Consider the following 20919-nt stretch of genomic DNA (forward strand, 5'->3'; position numbering starts at 1 on the left):
TGAATTCAGAACCATCATTGACAGTCATTGCCACAAGAGTGAAAGACACCTTCTTCGACCTTAGGCAGATAAGTTTTTCTAATGCAATTTTATACATTTTGTTTGAAAAAAAGCAAAGAGATGAAAGAAAGATACACTTATATTGTTAAGAAGGCAACAACAACCCACAATCATATTGAGTATCGTTGAAGTATTTAGAAGGTTCAAAATCTCAGAGTCTCGAACCCATTTTCCAAGCATCTCTTGTTTTAAATGACTTTCCTGCCACAAAGTGTATCATCACTTTTTTGACTGCCAGTCGGCATCGGCCAGCATTCTGTTGGACGGACTACAACAGGATACTAATGTCCGCCGTCTCCATGTATGTGCAAAAGAGTGAAAGCCATTTCCGCTTCCTTGCTTCCGTTTGTCGTTGTCGAGGATGACCATGATGCCGTCAGAGCTATTCCGAAATAGAGCCCACAACTTTTTCACTCTGCAGGCCGAGCACGTCGAAAGCGTGATTCCGCAGGATAAAGCCGGAAAGTCCACTTTGTGATTGGAAGTAATTTTACGGGGAAATATATATTTCCCACCATAAATCAGATAGGTTCATTGTGAGAGAGCAAAAAAAAACATGCGCTATGAATTTTGAGTGCGATATTTTTTTTATCCTTTGGAATGGACAAATAGTCATATATGTATTAAGGAGCTTAACTTTTGTTTTGTTCTCAAAATCTAATTTGGTAGAAAAAAGTAGTAGTTTCAGTATCACTTACCGTCCGATCCCGGCGAACGCTGCAGGTAGATGGACGACGACGAGTGGCCTTCCTTGTCCCCTCCTCGCTCCTTGTCCCGGCGCGAATCTTTCTCTTTGGTGCCGGAAGTTCCTGGAAAATGCAGAGCGAAAGAAAAGAAAGAGAGAAAGAGAGAGCACACCATTCAAGGGTGGCATATGAGTCACAATGGCTTTTGACGGGGCTGATGAGTGTGCTGATGGCCTTTTTGAAGGAGAAATGAAAAATGATGAATAGCATCAAACAAAGTGAGTGTGTGCAAACAGAATGTGTTTTTTTTGTGTGGGGTTGTTGAGGAGGAAACGAAAAAAAAAACTCTGAAAGTGAAAGGACAGAACTCAAGGAGCAACAACAAAAAGAGGGCAACTCAAAGTGAATGATAATGGGACCATTTCCAGGGCAGAAGTAATCAGAGTAAATGTTGAAGGAAGTGGCCTTTATAAAAAAAAACACACACAAGAAAAAAGTAAAGAAGAAACAAGAAATTGCTCATGAAAATCGCAATTTGTATTCGTAACTGTTTCGCGCTGACTGATGCATCATAATTTCTTATCGGTTAAGTTCGATTGCTGGAATTAACAGGGGCACAGTGCTGTTATTTCCGAGAAGTTTATATTTTTATCAGTTGGTCTTTTTTCGGCCTTCCACCAGTCAGTTTGTTTGCAACCAAGTCTGAGCCGTCTTTTGGTGCACAAAAGGAAGATAAGCCGGAACATTTTTGAAGGACGCAAGACGCGGGGTGAAATGTATTTTTTTCTCTCATGTTTTGAATGTCCCTCAAATGATCAAACACAACTTAATGAAACATTTGTTCAAATTGTTTATTTCAGCAAATGGCCAAACTTTGTTTTTTTTTTCACATTCACATTTAGCTGTCTTCGGCAAAAATGTGTGATTTTATGTCATGAACAACTCTTCAGAACATAGTAAAAAGCTAACCTTTGTCTTCCTTTTTCGACCATTTTTGCAAAAATGGCGTAAATCTCGTGTAGATCAAGAGATAGAAATTTGGCACGTTAGACAAACTTTCATGACATTTTCTCCTCTATAACTTTGCCGAAGACAACAAAACCATAAAAGTCATCCAACGAAGTTAGATTTTAGTTGACACCCTGGAAGATCGTTACCCTGTATGTAATTAACTACGAAAGATAGCCCTTATCAAATACAACAACTCTTCCCAAGACATGATTTGGCTAGGATTTTTTAATCCGACTGAAACTTTTTTGGTGCCTTCGGTATGCCCAAAAAAGCCATTTTGCATCATTAGATTCTCCATATAATTTTCCATACAAATTTGGCAGCTGTCCATACAAAAATGATGTATGAAATTTTCCGATCTTTTCGAAAAAAAATACTTTCAAAAAATTTAAATCAAGACTAACATTTTAAAAGGGCCAAAAATTCAATATTACGCCCGTTCAAAATGTTTGTCTCGGTTTAAATTTTTTTTAAATATTTGGGGTGTACCCCATTTGGCATAATGGACATTTGGCATAACAGGTTTTCAAGAAGGACGTTTGGCATAATGGACGTTTGGCATAATTGCTCCAAGACATCAGGGACGTTTGGCATAATGGACATTTGGCATAATGGACGTTTGGCATAACTCGTTCAAAAACCATAAAGGACGTTTGGCATTTTTTTTTTTGGTTTTTTTTATAAAGATTTCTCATTTTTACGAATGTAAATGTATTGTTTTTTTACCTTTTTTATATTACTATAAGAGATTATCATTTGTTTCGAAAAATTAGGTATCTCTATATTTTTTCCCCAATAGTAAATTGTTTCCTTTTTGAATAATTCACAATAAAGCATTTTAATGAAGTTTCGATATTTTTATTTAAAATTTAGTTTAAAGAAGGAAATATCTCTTGTTAGCTTTACATTTTTCCTCTTTCAATATAATTAGCAATTATATTTTTTATGAAATTTTCCCTTCTTTTATATAAATTTCAACTTAAAGATGAGAAAAACCTCTTCAAACCTTTGACAATGGAGATAATTTTGCTTTTCTTTATATTTGGAATTAAGTTTTTTTATGCAATTTTCTCTTTTTTATATTCAACTTGAAGAAGGGAAATTCTCTATAGATGTTCTCTTTAAACATTTCTTTAACTTCTGCATTTTTTCTCTGTTGGTTTATTTTTTCGCAATAAAATTGTTTATGCAAGTTTCCTTCTTTTATTTATTCAAAACTAATCTTAAAGACGGGACAATTGTAAAAAAAGTGCTAATTAAATTGATTTTTTGAATAGCTGTAGGTGAAAAACATAAAAAATAATGCGATTGTCAAATATTTGAAAAGTGGCAAAATGTTAATCTTTAAAGAGACTTTGATTGATTTTTATATAAAAGAAGGGAATATTTTATAAACAAACTCAATTTTCTAATATTCAAAATTTTTTTTAGAGATTTTCCCTTCTTAAAGTTGAAATTAAAATAAAAGAAGGGAAAATTTCATAACAACTCATTTGTCAAATATTTAAAGAAAGAAAAAATGTACATCCATTAGGTTGAATATTAAAGAAGAGAAAATTGCATAAAAATCAAAAATTGCAAAATATTGAAAAAAAAACAAACTGCACAGCTTTTGAATGATTTTGCCTTCTTTAAGTTTTAAAATAAAAGAAGAGAAAATTGCTTTAAAAACTTATTGCATTTCTTTAAAGAAGAGCAAAATGCACATACATTCTATAGGTTGAATTAAAAAAAGGAGGGGAAGGGAAAATAGTATAAAATTTTTATTGCAAAATATTTAAAGACTGAGAAAACTTACATCACTTTGTTAGGTTGAATTTAAAATAAAAGAAGGAAAAATTTAATACAAAAAAATAGCAGCAAAGTATTTCAAAAGGATAAAAATCTTGATATTATATAGAATATTTTTAAATACATTTTTTAAGTAAATTTATGAAAAATTGCATTTTAAAGCCTTTTTAAGAAATATTCAAAAAAGGGGTAAAATTACATCTATTGGGAGAAAATGACAAAGATACTTGATTTCTTGAAAAAAAAAATATCTTTTTAAGTAAAATTATCTGTTTAGGAAAAAAAGCTATACATTATTATTCTTTACAAAAAATAAATACTTTATAAAAAAAATAAAAAAAAGCCTGTAATAATTATGCCAAACGTCCATTACGCCAAACGTCCTTGATGGTTTTTGAACGAGTTATGCCAAACGTCCATTATGCCAAATGTCCATTATGCCAAATGTTCGGGACGCCAACGGAAACAACTTCTTGGTATCAGCCCAATTTATTGCACGGCAGATCAAAGCTGCAAATTAGATTTAAGTTTAGTACAATGTTGTGTTTGTGTGTATGTGTTTTTGGCTTACAATTTGTTTGTTTCCTGTTTTCCGTCCAACCCGATCCGGATTTGTGTTCTACGTTTGTGCTGTAGCTGTACACAAACAGCGGTTCTGTCCTGTGTCGTCCTAAACCGTCTTGTCCTCCCTCCGTGAATCACCACCCGGATTTATCCGCGTGTGGTTCGAATTTGTGTCCGTCTACTTGTTGTTCACCCGGCCCACAAACTCCTCTCCCGAATCCTCGATTCTAAATCAAACTCCTAATCCTCAAACTTCCAAAAAATCACTCCACTTTCCTCTCCCTGACCAACTTGTGCTTGTAAATTATGATTGTGCTTTGTTTTGGTTTGTCGTCCCTCTGCTCGTGTGTTTCGTCATTGTTTCTTCCTTCTTCCTCACGTCTCACGCGCGTGAGATGCCGTCGCGCCGTTCGTTCCCACGCAGCAGCATGGTGTCGACCCCGTCGCGGCAGTGAGCGGCCTCAACACCAAACGTCCCTGATGTCTTGGAACAATTATGCCAAACGTCCATTATGCCAAACGTCCATTATGCCAAACGTCCTTCTTGAAAACCCGTTATGCCAAATGTCCATTATGCCAAATGGGGTACACCCGGCTGTTAGGGTGAGACTTAGAAAACATCAATTTTCCTGTTTTTAAACACTTGCATGGCAATATCTCAGCAACTAAGGGTCGTATCAACAAAGTTCAAAAGTGCAAAATATAGAGAATTTTCTCAGCTTTTCAAAAATATTTTTTTAAAAAGTGGGCAAACATGTGCACTAATTTAAAAAAAATGAAAAACTGCTCGGTCAAAGATTTTTTGCACAACTTGGAAATTTCTGAAAATTGGCATTTGATGTCCTCTAAAACATATCAAAAATAAAAAAAATAAAAATAGTGTTTTTTTGCAAATCAAGTTTTAGTGACAAAAAGTTAATTAAACAATCACCAAATTTGTTTTACCGTGTATCATTTTTTTCAGTGTAGTCCATATCCATACCTACAACTTTGCCGAAGACACCAAAACGATCAAAAAATCCCTTCAGATACAGATTTTTGAATTTTCATAAATCATTTTTGTATGGACAGCTGCCAAATTTGTATGGAAAATTATATGGAGAATTTAATGATGCCAAATGGTTTCTTTGGGCATACCGAAGGCACCAAAAAAGTTTCAGTCGGATTAAAAAATACAAAAAAATGGAATGACCGAAATCTGAGAGAACTGCTCAGGGGCAACTTATGGTTTGGTTGAAAATCAGGGTGGTTCACGATTAGGGTGATTTTAAAAATCTAACATTTAAGAAATATTTATGGGAATTGTTTTGTCTTCTAGAATGTTGTTGTGCTTACCAATCCAAGAAACATTGTTCAAGTCACCATAATTCTCGCAAACAACGCCTTCTACGACCAAATTAAGAGTAAGATCTCAGTTTTTTTAACTTTTTGATGGCCTGCGGATTTTGAGATATTGGAGTTTTTAAATTTGCATCTTTTTACCTTAAAATGTCTGTTATTTTTGACCCTTAAGTCCAAATTGATAAAAAAGAAAATGTTGATTTTTTAGAGCTCTAAAAGTGCCCCGCATATTTTTTTTAAACATAACCCTGAATTTCTACGTTCAAAAAAACTGACTTTCGGAGGTTTGCTCAGATGGTTTTTCTAAATTTGGTCGTAGAAGACGTAGTTTGCAAGATAAATTCTTATTGTCTTAGACAAAGTTGCTTGGATTGCCAAGCCCATCAACAACTATTTAGAATACAAAAATATTCCTGAAATGTTAGATTTTCAAAATCACCCAAATCGGGAATCACCCTAATTTTCAACCAAATCAAAAGTTACCCGTTTCGATTTGCAACAACTCTTTTGAGGACACCACTATGCATTGTGAACGCCAACTTGGATTTAAAATTTCCAAATCACTTGGGCTTCATCCATAAAGTACGTCACGATAAAATCAGCCAAAATTTACCCCCCTTCTCCTCCTTTGTCACGCTTTTCCTATACTGATAACATGCAATGTCACACTTGCTCAGACCCCCCCCCCCCCTCCCCCCCTAGAGCGTGACATACTTTATGGATGACGCCTTGAGAGCATTTTGAGATTCATATTCAAGCTCAACGATCCAAAATGAGACATCGAAAAATAATGTTTTTTAACGTGATTTCAATATCCGAATTGAAGTTTTCCAAGGAATCGAGTCTGTACTGTACTTGAAGAATAGAAAGACTCAAGCAAGACTCAAGAATGTTCCAGTCCCGTTAAATGAAATTTAACTTTTCCTAATTTAATTTAGTAGCAGGAAAAATTACAATTCGAAACCAAAAATACGCCTCTCGAATTTGCACGAAAATGATCTTTAACGTCATTTCACATTCCGCTGGCGCGTGTGTTTGAGTGGGTGCCCAAATTGTAATGAAGCCAAATTCCGGCGTGTTTCCGGCGGGCCCGGAACCACCACGCCACGAAACGGGTCCCACGAGTAATTTGGGTAAAACTTTTTCCCACAACCCTCAAGATAGGGTGGTGTTGGGGCAGAGGGCATTTCGGCAAATGCAGAGGGGGGTGGCTGTTCTCATCGCGTTGGACTCCTGGCCTGCTAGATGGATGTAGGCAACAAGCAGAGCACCGCTGGAAACTTGTGCAAATAATCATGGAAATGGGAAACAAATGGGGAAAACATCCCATCACAAGTAGGCGCTGGAGCGCTGGGACGGGAGCGAAAGCATGGGATGAATATTGATTTCCATGTCTCCTTCTCTCTCACTCTTTCTGGATGGGTTTCACGAGTTGGCGGCGGTTGTGGTGACGAAGTGCAGAAATTTCCCATGAAAATTTTCCTCCACGTCGAGCCACAGACACGAGGTGCGCGGGTGTTGATCGGCGGATGTCGGGGAAATGATTCACAGACCGGGACCGGCATACTCTCGGTTCATGAACCTCCAATCGTCATCATCATCACCGTCATTGCGTCATCATTGCCGGGGAAATGGGAAATGGCATTATCCTTGCAGCTGGGTGGTGTTTGTCTGTTTGTGTGGGTGTCTGTGTGTTTGCGTGAGAGTCTGCGTACAGCTCTGGTGGGGTTGCTTGGATGTCGTTGTCATGGGGAAAAGTCGGATGCTGCGTTGGTTTGAGAATGTGCGTGTGAAGTGATCTGCTAATGTCATGTGTGAGTGAAATTGTTGGAAAACTCGGAATGTTGGATGAATCGCTCATTTTTTGATGATTCACCGCGAATGTGATTGTTTTTGTTTATTTTCTTGAAACGGTGTTCGTCACCGATACAATGTATTTTTGAATGGGTTTGCAGCCAATTTAATTTCAGCTTAATTTGTTGCTACAGCAGAATGCTTCAATTTCAAACAATTTTATTGACAATGTTACACATTTCATTGTCATTCGATCAGATCAGTTCAGATTGATTTTTCATACAGCCTTCAAAATTAATTTGGGAAAACTAGGTTATCATAATTGTCTTCCCAATTGATTCAATTTGGCATGTCACAAGATGCCAATTATGTGAAATTTCCGAATATAAATATTTTTCATAGTTTATGTCGCCCCCCCCCCCCCTTCTCTTCAAAATTGGTCCAAAAATCAATGAAAATAGAAGAATAACCAACTGAAAACAATCTAAAACGCATTTTCTGCTTCAATACTCATGTTAGGGCTCGTTTAAAAATATTTGATCTTTTATGAAATTCCAATGTACAGCATCGCAAAAACTTGGTATTTTTTCGCATTTTTTTTTGTCAAATTAACATATTTTGGAAACATATGATTGCAAAACAAGTGGACAGGTGTGTACTGCCCATGTTCGCATAAATTTCCCATATGCAAAAACAGCAAGCTGAGAAAAACACGAAAGAAGTTTGTCCCACACATAGCCAACGTGTTAAGTTTTAACGAAAAAACTGTATTTCCTCCTGATTTCTAGAACAACGTATTGGATGTTGCAGGCTCTTTTGAAAGAGCACACGATTTTGAACCAAACTGCATCAATAACTCAAAAGTGATGAAAATGCATATGGGACATTTATGCGATCAAGGGCAGTGTAATGCATTTTAAAATACTTTTTTCATGCAAATCTTAAAACTGTGGCTTGTATTATTTTTGTTCGATTCAACCCCTTCAACTTTGGTCAGAGCAAAAAATATTTTCAACGGCCTAAATGACTCCACAATAATAAATAAAAAGCATTTAAAAAGCTAAGCCTTATTTTTATTTAAAAAATATATTTCAATTACACAAGAAAACATTGCTTTTGACATATAAATAAGACTTTAAATCGTTTCTAGAAATTGTAAGTTGAAAACTAGAGGTGGGCAAAACCGCTCTTTTTAGGAGCCGCTCATTTTCGTTCGCTCTTTAAAAAGAGCCGCTCTTTTGAACGGCTCATTCGCTCTTTTGCAAAATTTGCATAAAAAGGGTTTTTTCAAGAATCGTGTGATACCAATTTTTTTTTGAAGTTTATGTCCCTGCAACGGAATTTCACAAAATGCTTTTTAATTTGTTTTCAGTTGATCAGACTTCTATTTCCATAAAAATTTGGATGTTTTCTGAAAAAATATTGTTTTGCCCCCTGATTTTTTGGACCGGTTTTGAAGGGGAGGGGTGACATAAACTTTGAAAACTATTTGTAACGGTCATATATGCTAAAAAAATAAAACTGAAAACGAGAAGATGCTATAGAGACCCAAAAGGTCTCTATGTCAAGATTTCTACTCAAAACTAAATATTCGAGTAATTGAATGGCATCCAAACTTAAATTGCTATTTATTTTTAAATTTCGTTTATTTATGCAAGAATTGAACTAATGCTGATATTTTATTTGGAGAAAATATTCTGTGAACTTTTCTCTACATTCTAATTTAATGGATAAAGGCTATAAACGCTAAAGTTTAATCGCATAAAATGATTATTTTTTATCCAAAATCTCTCAAATAATCAGTAGATTTTTGGTAATATTTGACAGATTATACTATTTGAAATGCTCAAATTTGTATTCCGGTATTAGTTTAATGTACACTCAGTTGTACTATGAAAAGTTTATTTTATTTTGTTTAGAAAATAATTTACTTTTGGGATTAATTTTTATAAGCATTGACATTTTTGAAATTTCATTTTCAATCCTCAAAAACAAATTTCATACCACATTTTTTGGAGGTTCAACAAATTAATTTTATAACAAAATTCATGTCATATTGAAACGGTTCTTTCAAAAGACCGGAGTTTAAAAAAGAACCGCGGTTCTTTTTTTGTGAGCCACGGTTCGTTCGCTCTTTTCAGTGAACCGGCTCTTTGAGCGGTTCGCTCTTTTTCTGCCCATCTCTATTGAAAACAATTTTTCTCTGGTTAGTCTGCAAAAAGTTGTTACAGCCACTTATATGATGTTTTCTCTGAAACAAATCGATTTTTTATGTTTTTATTTACTTTATTTATTTAAGGTGATAGTTCGTACATTGAACGAGAATTTATAGAATAACAGCCTACTGTACCATTTCGAGTAAATGTTTAGTTAAAAATAATGTTTTAAAATCATGTTTAAATCGGCAACTGTTAAGGGTTGGTATTGGCACACACTCAAATTTTTTTCAATTTGTTTTCAGGGCATTAACATAAACATTTTTAACTACAAGCAACATAAATTTGAAGACATTTGGTTGCATCATTGCCGAGATATAGCTATTTGAAGTTAGCAGTTTCAGAAAACGGGTGCCACGATATCTCAACAGCTTTGACCGAATCGGCTCAAAATTTTGGGGAAGATTCATTAAACCGGTCCCGTGCGCTTTTTGAAAAGTTTATTTAAAAAAAGATAAAAATATTTTACTGTTTTTCATATAAAAAATCATCAGCTTTAGAATTTTTGTAATTTTTCAAAAAACGAAATTTAAAAATCGGCTTCATCATGCACACGGGATATGTCTTGAGAGTCTGCACCCCAAATTTCAGCCAATTTGGTCCATCCAATCTCGAGATATCGTGGCACTCGTATGATGTAATTTTACCTCATTTAAGACTTAATAGCGACATTACACCAGAATAGTGGTAATATTACACATTTTCAGAGGTAAAATTACCCATTTTTTCTGACATAAAAGATGTACCCCTTCCCAGATGTAATATTACCATGATTTTTTTTTCTGTGTACTTTACAACGGAATTTTACAAAAAATCATAATATTTTTGATCGACCCCTGACATGCTACGCAAGAAAATGCATTTTAAATTATAAGACTTCTATTTCCGTTGAAATTCTAAAGTTTTTGGCAAAATATTAAAATATTTTTTGCCTTTGATTTTTCGGACCCATTTTGAAGGGGAGGCTGCGCTCAAGGTCGAGAAAAAGGTGGAATTTTGATACATATTCTCTCTTTCCCTCGAGTTTCTATGGTATTTTATTTGATTCAATATTCATGTTCAAATTGATACAAAACAATGAAATTTCACTTAAAATCAGTTTTCCTGACTTTTGAAACAACTCTCCAATAGTGTTCACATGCGTGCGTCAGCTGGAACATCCCAGCTAAATTTCTGAACCCACACCCAAAAAAGCCATTTCCCTCTCCAGGAAATTTCCGGACAATTGTCCTAGAGGGTGCAAAGTTTGGGTGGTTCATTCGATTTTGCTGAAGCAAACAAAGGAAAACGCGCGCAAACTTCCAATTCGGATAGGCGGTTCTGCGCGCGCATCAAATGTCCCATATCCCAGTTCCACCCCATCCCCTCCCCCAAACATCATTGTGACATTTACTGTGGGTTGATGGGTAAAAGGGCTCATCGACATCGTGTTGCTTCTCTCCGTGGATGGGAGCCTTTTATCTTTTGCCATTCCCCCCACATCCTCAGGGCACGCATCGATTAGGTTGGGGAATAAATGGGCGGGTGGAAGCTTCTTATGATTATCCGTTTTCACCAAGTTCAACACCCCCCGGTACCGGATTGACCGGAGGGCTCTTGTAGTGAATCTCTTTGTTGTGGAAATTTTGTCTACTTTATAGCACCCTCTCCTTTAGAGTAGTTAATAACAATGTCATTCAATGTAGATGAATTTGATGTTTTTGGTGATAAAACGAAAATGTATCTTATTGAAGATTATTGAGTTATGGATTTTTGGAAAGTTAGTTAAATTATTAGAACTATTTGTAAAAAGAAAACTATAGATTACGGAAAGTAAAGAAAATACTTTACAAGGTTCATACAAATTTTAAAGAAACAGACCAGGATGGTGGAGAAAGAGAGGATAGAAAAGCATGATTAAGTAACAAACGAACAAACAAACAAAACAATAGAAAAAAACGCGAGTTGCTAAAGTAGGAGTTTAGTAGTTACGTGTTACGTGAAAGATGTTATTTTTCACAAGTCTTGTCAAGGAATCGACCGTTTTCGACATTCAACGATTTTGTTCGGCGATTGATAAGCTATTTTTATCGTAATTTAATCGCACTGCGAATCGCGTTTGCCTTAGTCGAGAGACCCGATGTCGCGTTTGGTTCACGATGGTTGAGAGTTCGAACATAAAATTGAGATAAGCACGTTTGACTCGGTCTGCGTCTTTCGATATTGTTGTTGGCTGTTGGCGTCTCGCGCGTATACACGAAGGAACGAAGAACACATACTTAAACGCATGCGGTCACGTGTTTGGTTCGATTTTCGACTCGAATATACAACCGGCGGCGGCGAGGTAGAAAAAGTATGAAATCGCACATTCGAAATTCGAAGTTCATCTGGGGTGGAGTGGTTGGTGTCTTGGGCGAGCTTCTGCTGGGTACGGATAACTCGAGTGCTCGAATAAAAAAGTTTCTAGCAAAGCGATTTTTGAACGTTTCACGTATGCTTCTGAGAGTTTTTTGGGTGAATTTTATGTTACTTTTATTAAAATCCTCAGAAGAATCAAAACAAAGCAGATTCTTTAATTCCACCGAATAAGAGATTTCGAATTTAGTAATTGGAACGACTGTCAAAACAAAAAACTACATTACATTACATTTAATGTAACGAAGTGTATGGGACAAACTTGCCCTGCTTTTTCTCAGCTCGCTGTTTCTGCATATGAGACATTTATGCCAACATGGGCAGTAAAGTCACGGAGTATTCCAGAGCGAACAGTCCAAAGAAATGTCATTTAATTTTTTCAGTGATGTACCACAAAGTGAAACCAACAATTAAAAGGCAGTGGAAACTCTGTGTTACTCTGCGGTCAAATACCGCTCAATATTGAAAATTTTTCTATTATGCCAAATCAAGTACTCTGAGAAAAAACCCTAATAGAAATGGATATCAGTCACAGACACGGACGTACCAGCTTTAACAATATAATTTGAAAATAGTGTGGAGGATGGAACCAAAACTGATCATTATTTATAAAATCTGAAGAGAACATGTCGATTTCGTCAAAATGGATTACATATCTGGAGTTTGTTTTGAAAAGGTTCAATTATAAACCAAATTTCCAGTTTTTGCTTTTTGGGTGTTTTTGAAACCGTCAGGAGTTTTAAAAAAACATAAAAAAACAAAAACTGAAATTTTGGTTTATTGGACCTTAAAAAAAAGAAAGCTTCTGATATAGCTTTTTAAATGACAGGAAGTAAATGTGTGTCTTTGCAAAAAAATGGCCATCGTTTTGTAACGGCTAGTTTCTAATAAATTCAATCGAAATTTATAACAAATAGTATTTCAAAATTTGCACGTCGAGGCAAATTTGCACCTGTTTCAATATATTCCGGCCTGGAAAATTAAATTCAAATATTTTCAATGATATGAATAAACTGCTTAGCACCTAGCGGAGACGGAACCAATCGTTCTTAAATAGGCTAATTCAATACGTTACGCCTTCAAAAAATCCTTACTTACAAATCTTGTTTTTTTTTCGATTGGTCAGGTATACTATGACTGATCCGAAAGCCTAGGAAAATTTCACTTCGGATAACAGAATCACTATTTTTTTTAGATGTCTTGTTATTGATTGTTGAGCATGAATATGACCAACACCATACGCTAAAGTTATTTAGAATTTTCATATCCAACATGGCGACCAAATGCTGATATGCCACCATTAGTACTCGATGGAATTACACGCTGTTATCCTACGTCTACGAAATGGCCTGTTTTTGATCGCCTAAAAAAGAGTGCCGAAAAGTTCTTTTTGCAATTCCGTCGTGAAACTACTCACTTTTCCTGTCATTCTTGAACGACGAAATAGCCTACTTTTCTGTACCAAAAATAACAGAATCGAATAGCAACACTTTTCAAAATAAATGCTGAAAAGTAACACTTTTCAACATTTTTTTTATTTAAGCGATTTATTGACAAAATACATGAAAAATTGACTTAAAATTTCACTCAGTTTGTGTTTTTTGGAATTGCAAAAAAATGTTGTATGGAACTCGTTGCAAAACTTGATTTTTTCAGCACTCTTCGTATTTATCCAACTCGGTGAACCTCGTTGGATAAATGTACGACTCGTGCTGAAAAAATCCTCTTTTGCAACTTGTTGCATAAAATACTTATATGCAACTCTTTTGAGTGGCGAAAACAATGTTGATAAGTTGAATTTTTCGAAACGTCGTCGCGGGCCTTGAAATCTATTAGCAAGCATACATTTAAATTTCAACAGTCACGAATGCCATGATTGGTTTTTGAAAAAAAATGCTATTTTTTGCAGCCGCTGTACATTTCGTGACATTACAACGCAGGCTTTTGCAAAAAGGGTGGTCTGCTTGCGTTTAACTTCACGGAAATTCTTAAAATTCTTCTTTGAGAAAAAAATAACCAATTTCGCTCTACCCCAGTGACGAAATATTCTAGCAGAGCTAGTTTTGTCAGAATTCTGCTAGAACGGTGGAACATTTCTGCTAGAATGTTGTTAGAATATCCAGCTCTGTTAGAACTCTGCTAGAGTCCTAGAGCTAGAACGTCGTGACTCGTTTTTTCAGGATATGATCAGCTTTGGAAAAACGGTTCCTGACCACCGGAAATATTTTGGGTTGATGTGTTTTTTTTAGCTGATTGAGGTGCCTGAAAACACGATATTTTGATTCATTGCAGTTTATACTTCACTTGCGTCAAAATTCAAAACCGGCTCCGTGGCTTAATAGTTGCGGCTTCTCCTCGAATGCAGAAGGTTCAGGGATCAAATCCCGGTCGATTCCCTTGAAATTTAGAATCATGAATTGTACTTTGAATATGAACAAAAAACCTTTAAGAATCAGGTGGGATTCGAACTCATACCTTTGGATTGATGTTCTGGGACGCTAACCAGTCGGCTATCATGGAGGCTCTAGAACTGAATTCATTCGTAGTTGCGAAATAATGTCACAAGGTATAATATATCAAACCATTATATAACTACTAACACCGTCTCAAAACAGCCCAGGGCCATCTCATATACTCATGAACTGGACGAGGGAGTCGTGGATTGCCTGGCCCGAGTCATCTGCATTACCGATCTATGTCTGTACAATTTCAGAAGAAATCTTTAGGCATAGAAAGGTATTTCGCTTCATAGGTTTCTGAGATATATGGTGGTTACTAACCGAACCGTCTCAGTTGAAATATACTGTGGTCATGGCCAAGTCCTGCCAAGACGGGGGTTCAAATACATACATACATACATACATACATACATACACACTTGCGTCAAAATTCAAGGTTATAAATCTTTGAATTTTTGTATAAGTTGGTTTTAAAAGCCTTCTATACAGAATCCAATCACAACATCTATTTCGCCATTAAATCAAGTTTAAAATTTTCCCAGAACTTGCGCAAGGTAAACGCATTAGTGGTTAAAAATTTCAAAATTTGGAAAAACCTCCTGTTACGTCCTACTAGCTCATAATTGGGATTTGGAATCAGTGCGCCCACCGGAATAAGTCCATGAATGCTCGCCAACAAATGTTTGTAACACTCTACTGCATATATTGCACCAAGGATACGTCAAATTTCAAATGTGCGAGTTTTAAAATTGTTTTAGTGATGCTGAGGGTAAGGTTAATACAATTAGGTTAGACTAACGAATTAGTAGGAGTCGAGGAATGGGAGCGCGCGCGATACCGACGATCGAATGTTGTAAGTGAGTTGGTTTCAAACCGCACGTCATATACTAAACTGAACTAAAATAAAGAAAAAATATTTTATCGTTATACCGGTTAGTACATCAATTTAAGGGTATTTGTTTAGTCCCGGCCGGACCGAGAGGTTACGGGGGAGGGGATTGAAGAGAGCAAAGACACGCGTACCTTTTCGAATTAACAAACTAGTAACACGGCGCAGAGCCTCTCGCGGTGACTTGTTGAAAAATTTAGGTGTGAGATTAGGTGGTAGGGTAAGCGGTTTTCTGCTACCCGTACCCGCTGCTTCCCAGGCGCGCAGTGATCCCTGCGGTCCAGCGTGCAGTCGGTCCAGATGCTCGGTGGAAACGGGCCGAGCCTGCCGCTGCTTCGGATACCAACCGCGGGCCGGGCCACCTGCTAAGCGTAACATTTCACCATTGGCAAAAGCTTGACTGATGCTGCGCTGCCGCCCACCGATGGTCGAGGTACCTGGGGGAAAGTGGAGTAGTACACAGAGCGTTACGAAGACACCAGATTCGTGATGTGGGGGTGGGTGGGGAAAAGCATGGTGGGTTCATTCTCTTGGGATTAGGCAGGGTGCTGCGCGTCAACGGGTCACAATGGTGTTTGGTAGTCACACAAGCGTTTCTGTCTCTCAAAATCTCTTTCTGTTCAAGCGGAGTTCTGGGGTGTTAGTCGGCGGATGTCGGCACTACTTACCAATTCCGACGACCGACGAGCCCAGGCTGCCTGTCGTGTTCGTATTGGTTCTTGGAGCTGTTCGGCTTCCACTGCCGTGCGGGGGAACCTCTGGAGCACGCCGGTGTGGCGTTCGTGGAATATCACAGCTACTAAAAGAGTGAAAACCAGGTCATGAATCTATTCCAGTAGCTCGTCTACAGCCAGTCGAACTTACCCTCTGGCAAAGATGGGTGTCTCGGGCAAACTGCACGACGTCTGCAGGGACGATGATCTCTCCTCGCGGGGACTTTGTGCGGTTCGCTTCTGGTAGCCGCCGGTGATGACCCTTCGTCGGGAGTTGCAACCGGGCAAGTCGGGAGGAAGCGTTCCGGGGGCGTGCGGTGAAGTGGAAGCGTGCGAGCCATTGCGGTAAGATTTGCTAAAGCCAGCGTCCATCGATCTGTGGGAGGTACGGGAAGGGAATGTTAGTATCGGTAGGCACAGGGTTAGTCACTTGAGGAGTGTGAACCTTGTTTTCAGCGTGTTTATCGATGGGCCACGATGGGGTGGAACGGCCGGCGGGTGTTCTTCCCGGAAGTGGCCATCGTGCTTGCTACTGCTAGATCGGGTGCGTGAGCTAATACGAATGCCGTGCATTTGGTGAATAACTTCAGGTTCCTCGGTAGGCGAGGGAGGCAACGGAGGAAATTCGTCGCTATCCTGCAAGATTAAACAAAGCAGAGTGTTAGAACATCCGCAGATCTCCAAAAAACGCGTCAATATCTACCGGCTCGGGACTAGACAACGGTGGCGACGGTGGCAAAGGCCCCAAACCAGCTTGTGATAATAGCATTTCTTTGGCACTTTCTGATTTATGAACACCTAGGCGAAAACCTAATGGACGTCTCGAGGGAGGTATGTCTACCAGAGAAGAAGAAATAAGCAAGTTTGTTACGACACATGACAATTGGGCACGGAATTCAGAACATGATGGTGACCACTTACCGGCTACTCGAGCAACAGATATATCACCACGTAATAAAGCACTAATATTATCCTCTATTTTGCGCAGCGGGGCTCCCCGCTGGTTGTCACTGTCCGCCTCCTCGTCTTCCTCGATGGGCGGTGCAAGCTCGCGGCGTGGCGTCGAAAGGCCGTCGGCTGAAATGAAACAAATTAAAATTTGTTAGATGGATCTAGAAAGATTAGCATGCAAACAAACTTTAAAATCTCGTTTTAAATGATATAAAGTTTCAATTAATTTTAATTTTTATGTAGCTTTTAAGGACTTTTATAAGAAGACGAAAAGCATGAAAGCCCATCAACAATCCAACCCTGTCTCTAAACAGGGCGTCACAAAAACCGGTGGTTGGTCGCTTTTTCGTTTGACACTTTTTTAGTTTGTACACCGTTGGTTGGTCAATGTCAAACTTAAAAGTGTCGAACTGTTACTTTTTACACGGCGCTCACGCACACTATATAAACAAACGTTTGGTAGTGTGTGTGAACTCCGTGTAAAAAGGGTGTCAAATTAAAAAGTGACCTCGTTCGTTTGACAACTGTTGGTGTCAAACCAACGGGGTTTGAGTGTAATCTACACATTTTTCAAATATAAATTGCTTTTCAGCATTTCAGCATTTGTGTCGAAAAGAAAAACTAGTAAACCGGAAACATCAAAAGATGGGGCACATAGGGTTAAATAGTACATTCAACATTTGGTTAATTCGAAAACGGCCCAATTTAGACGGTATTTGTTGGTTGATAGCTTAGCTAACGCATTCCAGCTAATTTGCATGCTAACATTAATTTGCTTGAATATTGAGCAGTTTTAGCCTACAAAAAATGTTGAATGAACCATTTCACTCCAATGTGCCCCACGTGCACGTCTTCAATATTTTATAGATTTTCATAAATACTTATATAAAATTGTCTGGGAAACACGACTGCCCATAATTGGGCATCCCCAATTCGATTTGATCTGATTGGCACCAAATTTTGCTAACACTTTTTTTTTTAAAATCTGATTAGGCTGGTACAAATATTTTTAAAAATTTTTGTCACCCCCCCCTTCAAAATTGGTCCGAAAAATCAGGGGGCAAAAAAAATATTTTTACAATAAACTTCAAAATTTCAATGAAAATTCAAGCGCAACCAACTGAAATCAAATTAAAATACATTCTCCTGCGTTTAAAATCATTTTTAGCATGTTTGGGTTCATTAAAAAATCTTAAGATTTTTTGAAAATTTTCGATGCAAAATCTTTTTTTTCGATACAATTTATGTTTTTGTCAGATCTTAGATTTTTTGAAAACTAATGATTGCAAAACAACTGAACTAGTGTAAAATGCATTTTAAAACACTTTTTTCATTTAAATGTGAAGACTATGGCTTGTTATTTAAATTTTTATATTTTTTTTATTTTTTCGCCCCCCTTGATCTCGGCCAGGGCCGAGGGACAAAAACTTTTTTAAATATTTGCATCGGCCTTACATATTGATAAAATTGCATCATCCCCATCACTTTTAGCAAAACGTAGTAAAATAACTTTTCAAAAGAAAAAAAACTATAAGCAGTGTAAAGGAGACGCATGGTATTCAATATAAATCATTTTAAATATTGAATGAAGCATCATTCGCCTCCAGTTTCTGATAAATACATACCCGAGCAGACGGAAAAAAAACTTGGGAATAATATTTTTTGTTATTTGCAAATACTAGGCCAATAACATTTGATGTTATTTATAACCAGATTTGATATTCGTCGTTATGAATTTTGTGTAATTGGATTGTTATTGTAATAACAGACTGATAACATTTTTAGTAACTGCAAACAGGGGTGACTTTGATAGGATTTCAATTTATTTTTGGGATATTTTCCAACTGGTAAGATTTTCCTCAAGATTATTATTTTTAAAGCATGTACTGGGGTAGGCCACACAAAGTCCATGCACTATTTTTGAAAAAAAAAAGTTTTTTCGATAATGTTTAGAAAAATAGTTACGTTAAAAATTCTTATTTTAAATGTTGGGGTTCAAACTTTATTTTTACGTTGTTACATCACTAATGTTGCTGATATAGTTTTTAAGAAAAAAAATCAATGTTAATTTAGTTTAGTAACTTAGTTTATAAGCTTTTTAACAAAATACATATAAATTTTAGGTAAATTGTTAAAAAGTCGGAATAGTTCATAGTCATCCTTGTGGCCCCGTAGGTTAACACATCAAATCAAATCAAATCAATTGTTAAAAGGCGGATTTTTGCCTAATATTCGTTAAATCAAGTATTGTTCATAAAATTATGGATTAATATTGCATTTTAAACTAAATTCGAAGTACGAATCACAAGTTTTCACATTTTTTTTTTTAAATTTGTTCAACTGAAATTGCCTATAAATTTGGTGATTTTTTCAAAAATACATGTTATTTAATATTTACAAACTTATTTTACCTTCTCCTAGTGGCAATTTGTTCAAAGAATTCGAAAATGCATTCCGTTTTTCGATTCAAAATCATGTTCATTGAGAAAATCGTGATACTTTGAGAAGTTTTAAATAATGCCTTTCATCAACATTTTCATAATAATAGTTACCGTAATCTGGGGTGAATCGGGAATTCAGTCTGAATAGGGACAGTAGTTTTTAGAGTACTTAAAGCTTTTAAATTTGGAAATGGATGTACACATTTTGTTGGTCTGAGTCTGTTCTAACCGAAACCAACCAGGAAAATCAAAATATTGTGCTCCATCTTGGTTAAAACTGCTGTCTCAATTCACCCTATGTGTCCCGATTGACCCCAGTTTACGGTTACTAACTTTTAAAACTTTTCAAAATGTTATGAAAAGTTCTTCTTGATGCTCGTTGAGCATTTCTCTACTACGGTCAGTATGATTACAAACCATTCCGTAGATATTTAATTTGTACTCTTCATTTTGCGGAAAAATCTCAAACCTATCAAAGTCACCCTGGCTATCAAAGTCACCCCGTTTTACGGTATTCTTCGAACAAATCTTTGTTTTTGTTTTCTGTTATTTTAACAACTATTTCGATCATCCCAATAACAGTTGGAGGTATTCTTCCATAACAAAAAATGTTATTCCAAAGTTGTGTTGGCTTTCAACCAATATCAGACCAATAACAAATTTTGTTATGATAACATAAACTGTTATTAAACACTTATGCAAAAATTGATTTTTCAAGAAGATTCCATAACACTGAAATGGCATGAATTTTGTTATTACCGTCTGCCCGGGTATACTCAAAAATCCAGTATTGTACGAAGCAAAGGAAATAGTATAGTATGGAAATCATTTGCTTTATCTTAAACTATTTACTTCCCACGAGTGAATTCAAGGTCATTCCTTTAAGATTCTTGCCCCAGAAACCACTCACAATAACCGAGACGTTGAATAAATCATCAACCTCTCAACCCGCCCCAACTCCCCGGGAAATCGTGCTTGGCCACAGTTTCCAAAGGTGTGGAAAACATAAAAAATTGAACGCAGAACAAACTATTTCCATCACCTGCTGTTTCCGTACCTGCTGCGGAGGAGGTTGGGTGCTGGGGCGTGACGCCTGGCAGGGAGGACACCCGCATTAGGGAGCTGCCGTCGGTGCTGTCGGAACAGGATACAACGGAAGTTCCGTTTCCGATGGCACCTCCGCCGCGGTTGATGCTATTATTGTTGCTGCTGTTGCCAGCGCCACCACCGTTGTTGCCATTATTGCCGCTGCCCTCCAACGCTTGCAGTGCATCAAAGGTCGAACTGTACGTTTTAAACTCGGTGTAGCGAGAGGAGACTATTGGTTGTTGCTGCTGCTGCTGGGACTGTTGGCCAACAGCGCCGGACGCAGTAGTAACACCTCCTGCCAGGTTGTTGTTGCTGCCGTGGTTGGATTTGCTCTTGTTTAAACTGTTGTTGCTGTTGTTGGCCGGGGGTGTTTGGGAGGTCATCTGCGAGGAGTGGTGCACGGGGAAGCTTCCGGTAGGGCTGGTGATTTTCTTCACGTTTGCTGGAAGCTCTGAGGTAGGTGAACTTAAATCTAATGATAGTCGTGACCTGGAAATGGAAACAAGGGAAAGGTTATTAC

The 20919-nt window shown here is 37.2% G+C and overlaps 1 protein-coding gene across 10 annotated transcripts in view; it reads right to left on the bottom strand.

Moving 5' to 3' along the window:
- LOC120414646 (uncharacterized) overlaps positions 1–20919 on the bottom strand; it is a 214374-nt gene that overhangs the window by 27129 nt on the left and 166326 nt on the right. For 4 of the 10 annotated variants that reach the window (XM_039575887.2, XM_039575884.2, XM_039575885.2 and 1 more), the window contains exons 11-18: positions 20353–20888; positions 16840–16995; positions 16622–16755; positions 16364–16554; positions 16070–16294; positions 15874–16004; positions 15340–15642; positions 759–869 (exon numbers count right to left, since the gene is read on the bottom strand). In XM_039575887.2, the coding sequence (XP_039431821.1) occupies positions 759–869; positions 15340–15642; positions 15874–16004; positions 16070–16294; positions 16364–16554; positions 16622–16755; positions 16840–16995; positions 20353–20888 (1787 nt within the window). The remainder of the gene's footprint in view (positions 1–758; positions 870–15339; positions 15643–15873; positions 16005–16069; positions 16295–16363; positions 16555–16621; positions 16756–16839; positions 16996–20352; positions 20889–20919) is intronic. The other 6 variants (XM_039575891.2, XM_039575889.2, XM_039575892.2 and 3 more) reach the window with 6 other exon arrangements.

This window comes from Culex pipiens, chromosome 2 (assembly GCF_016801865.2).
Source record: "Culex pipiens pallens isolate TS chromosome 2, TS_CPP_V2, whole genome shotgun sequence".
NCBI classification, from domain to species: domain Eukaryota; kingdom Metazoa; phylum Arthropoda; class Insecta; order Diptera; family Culicidae; genus Culex; species Culex pipiens.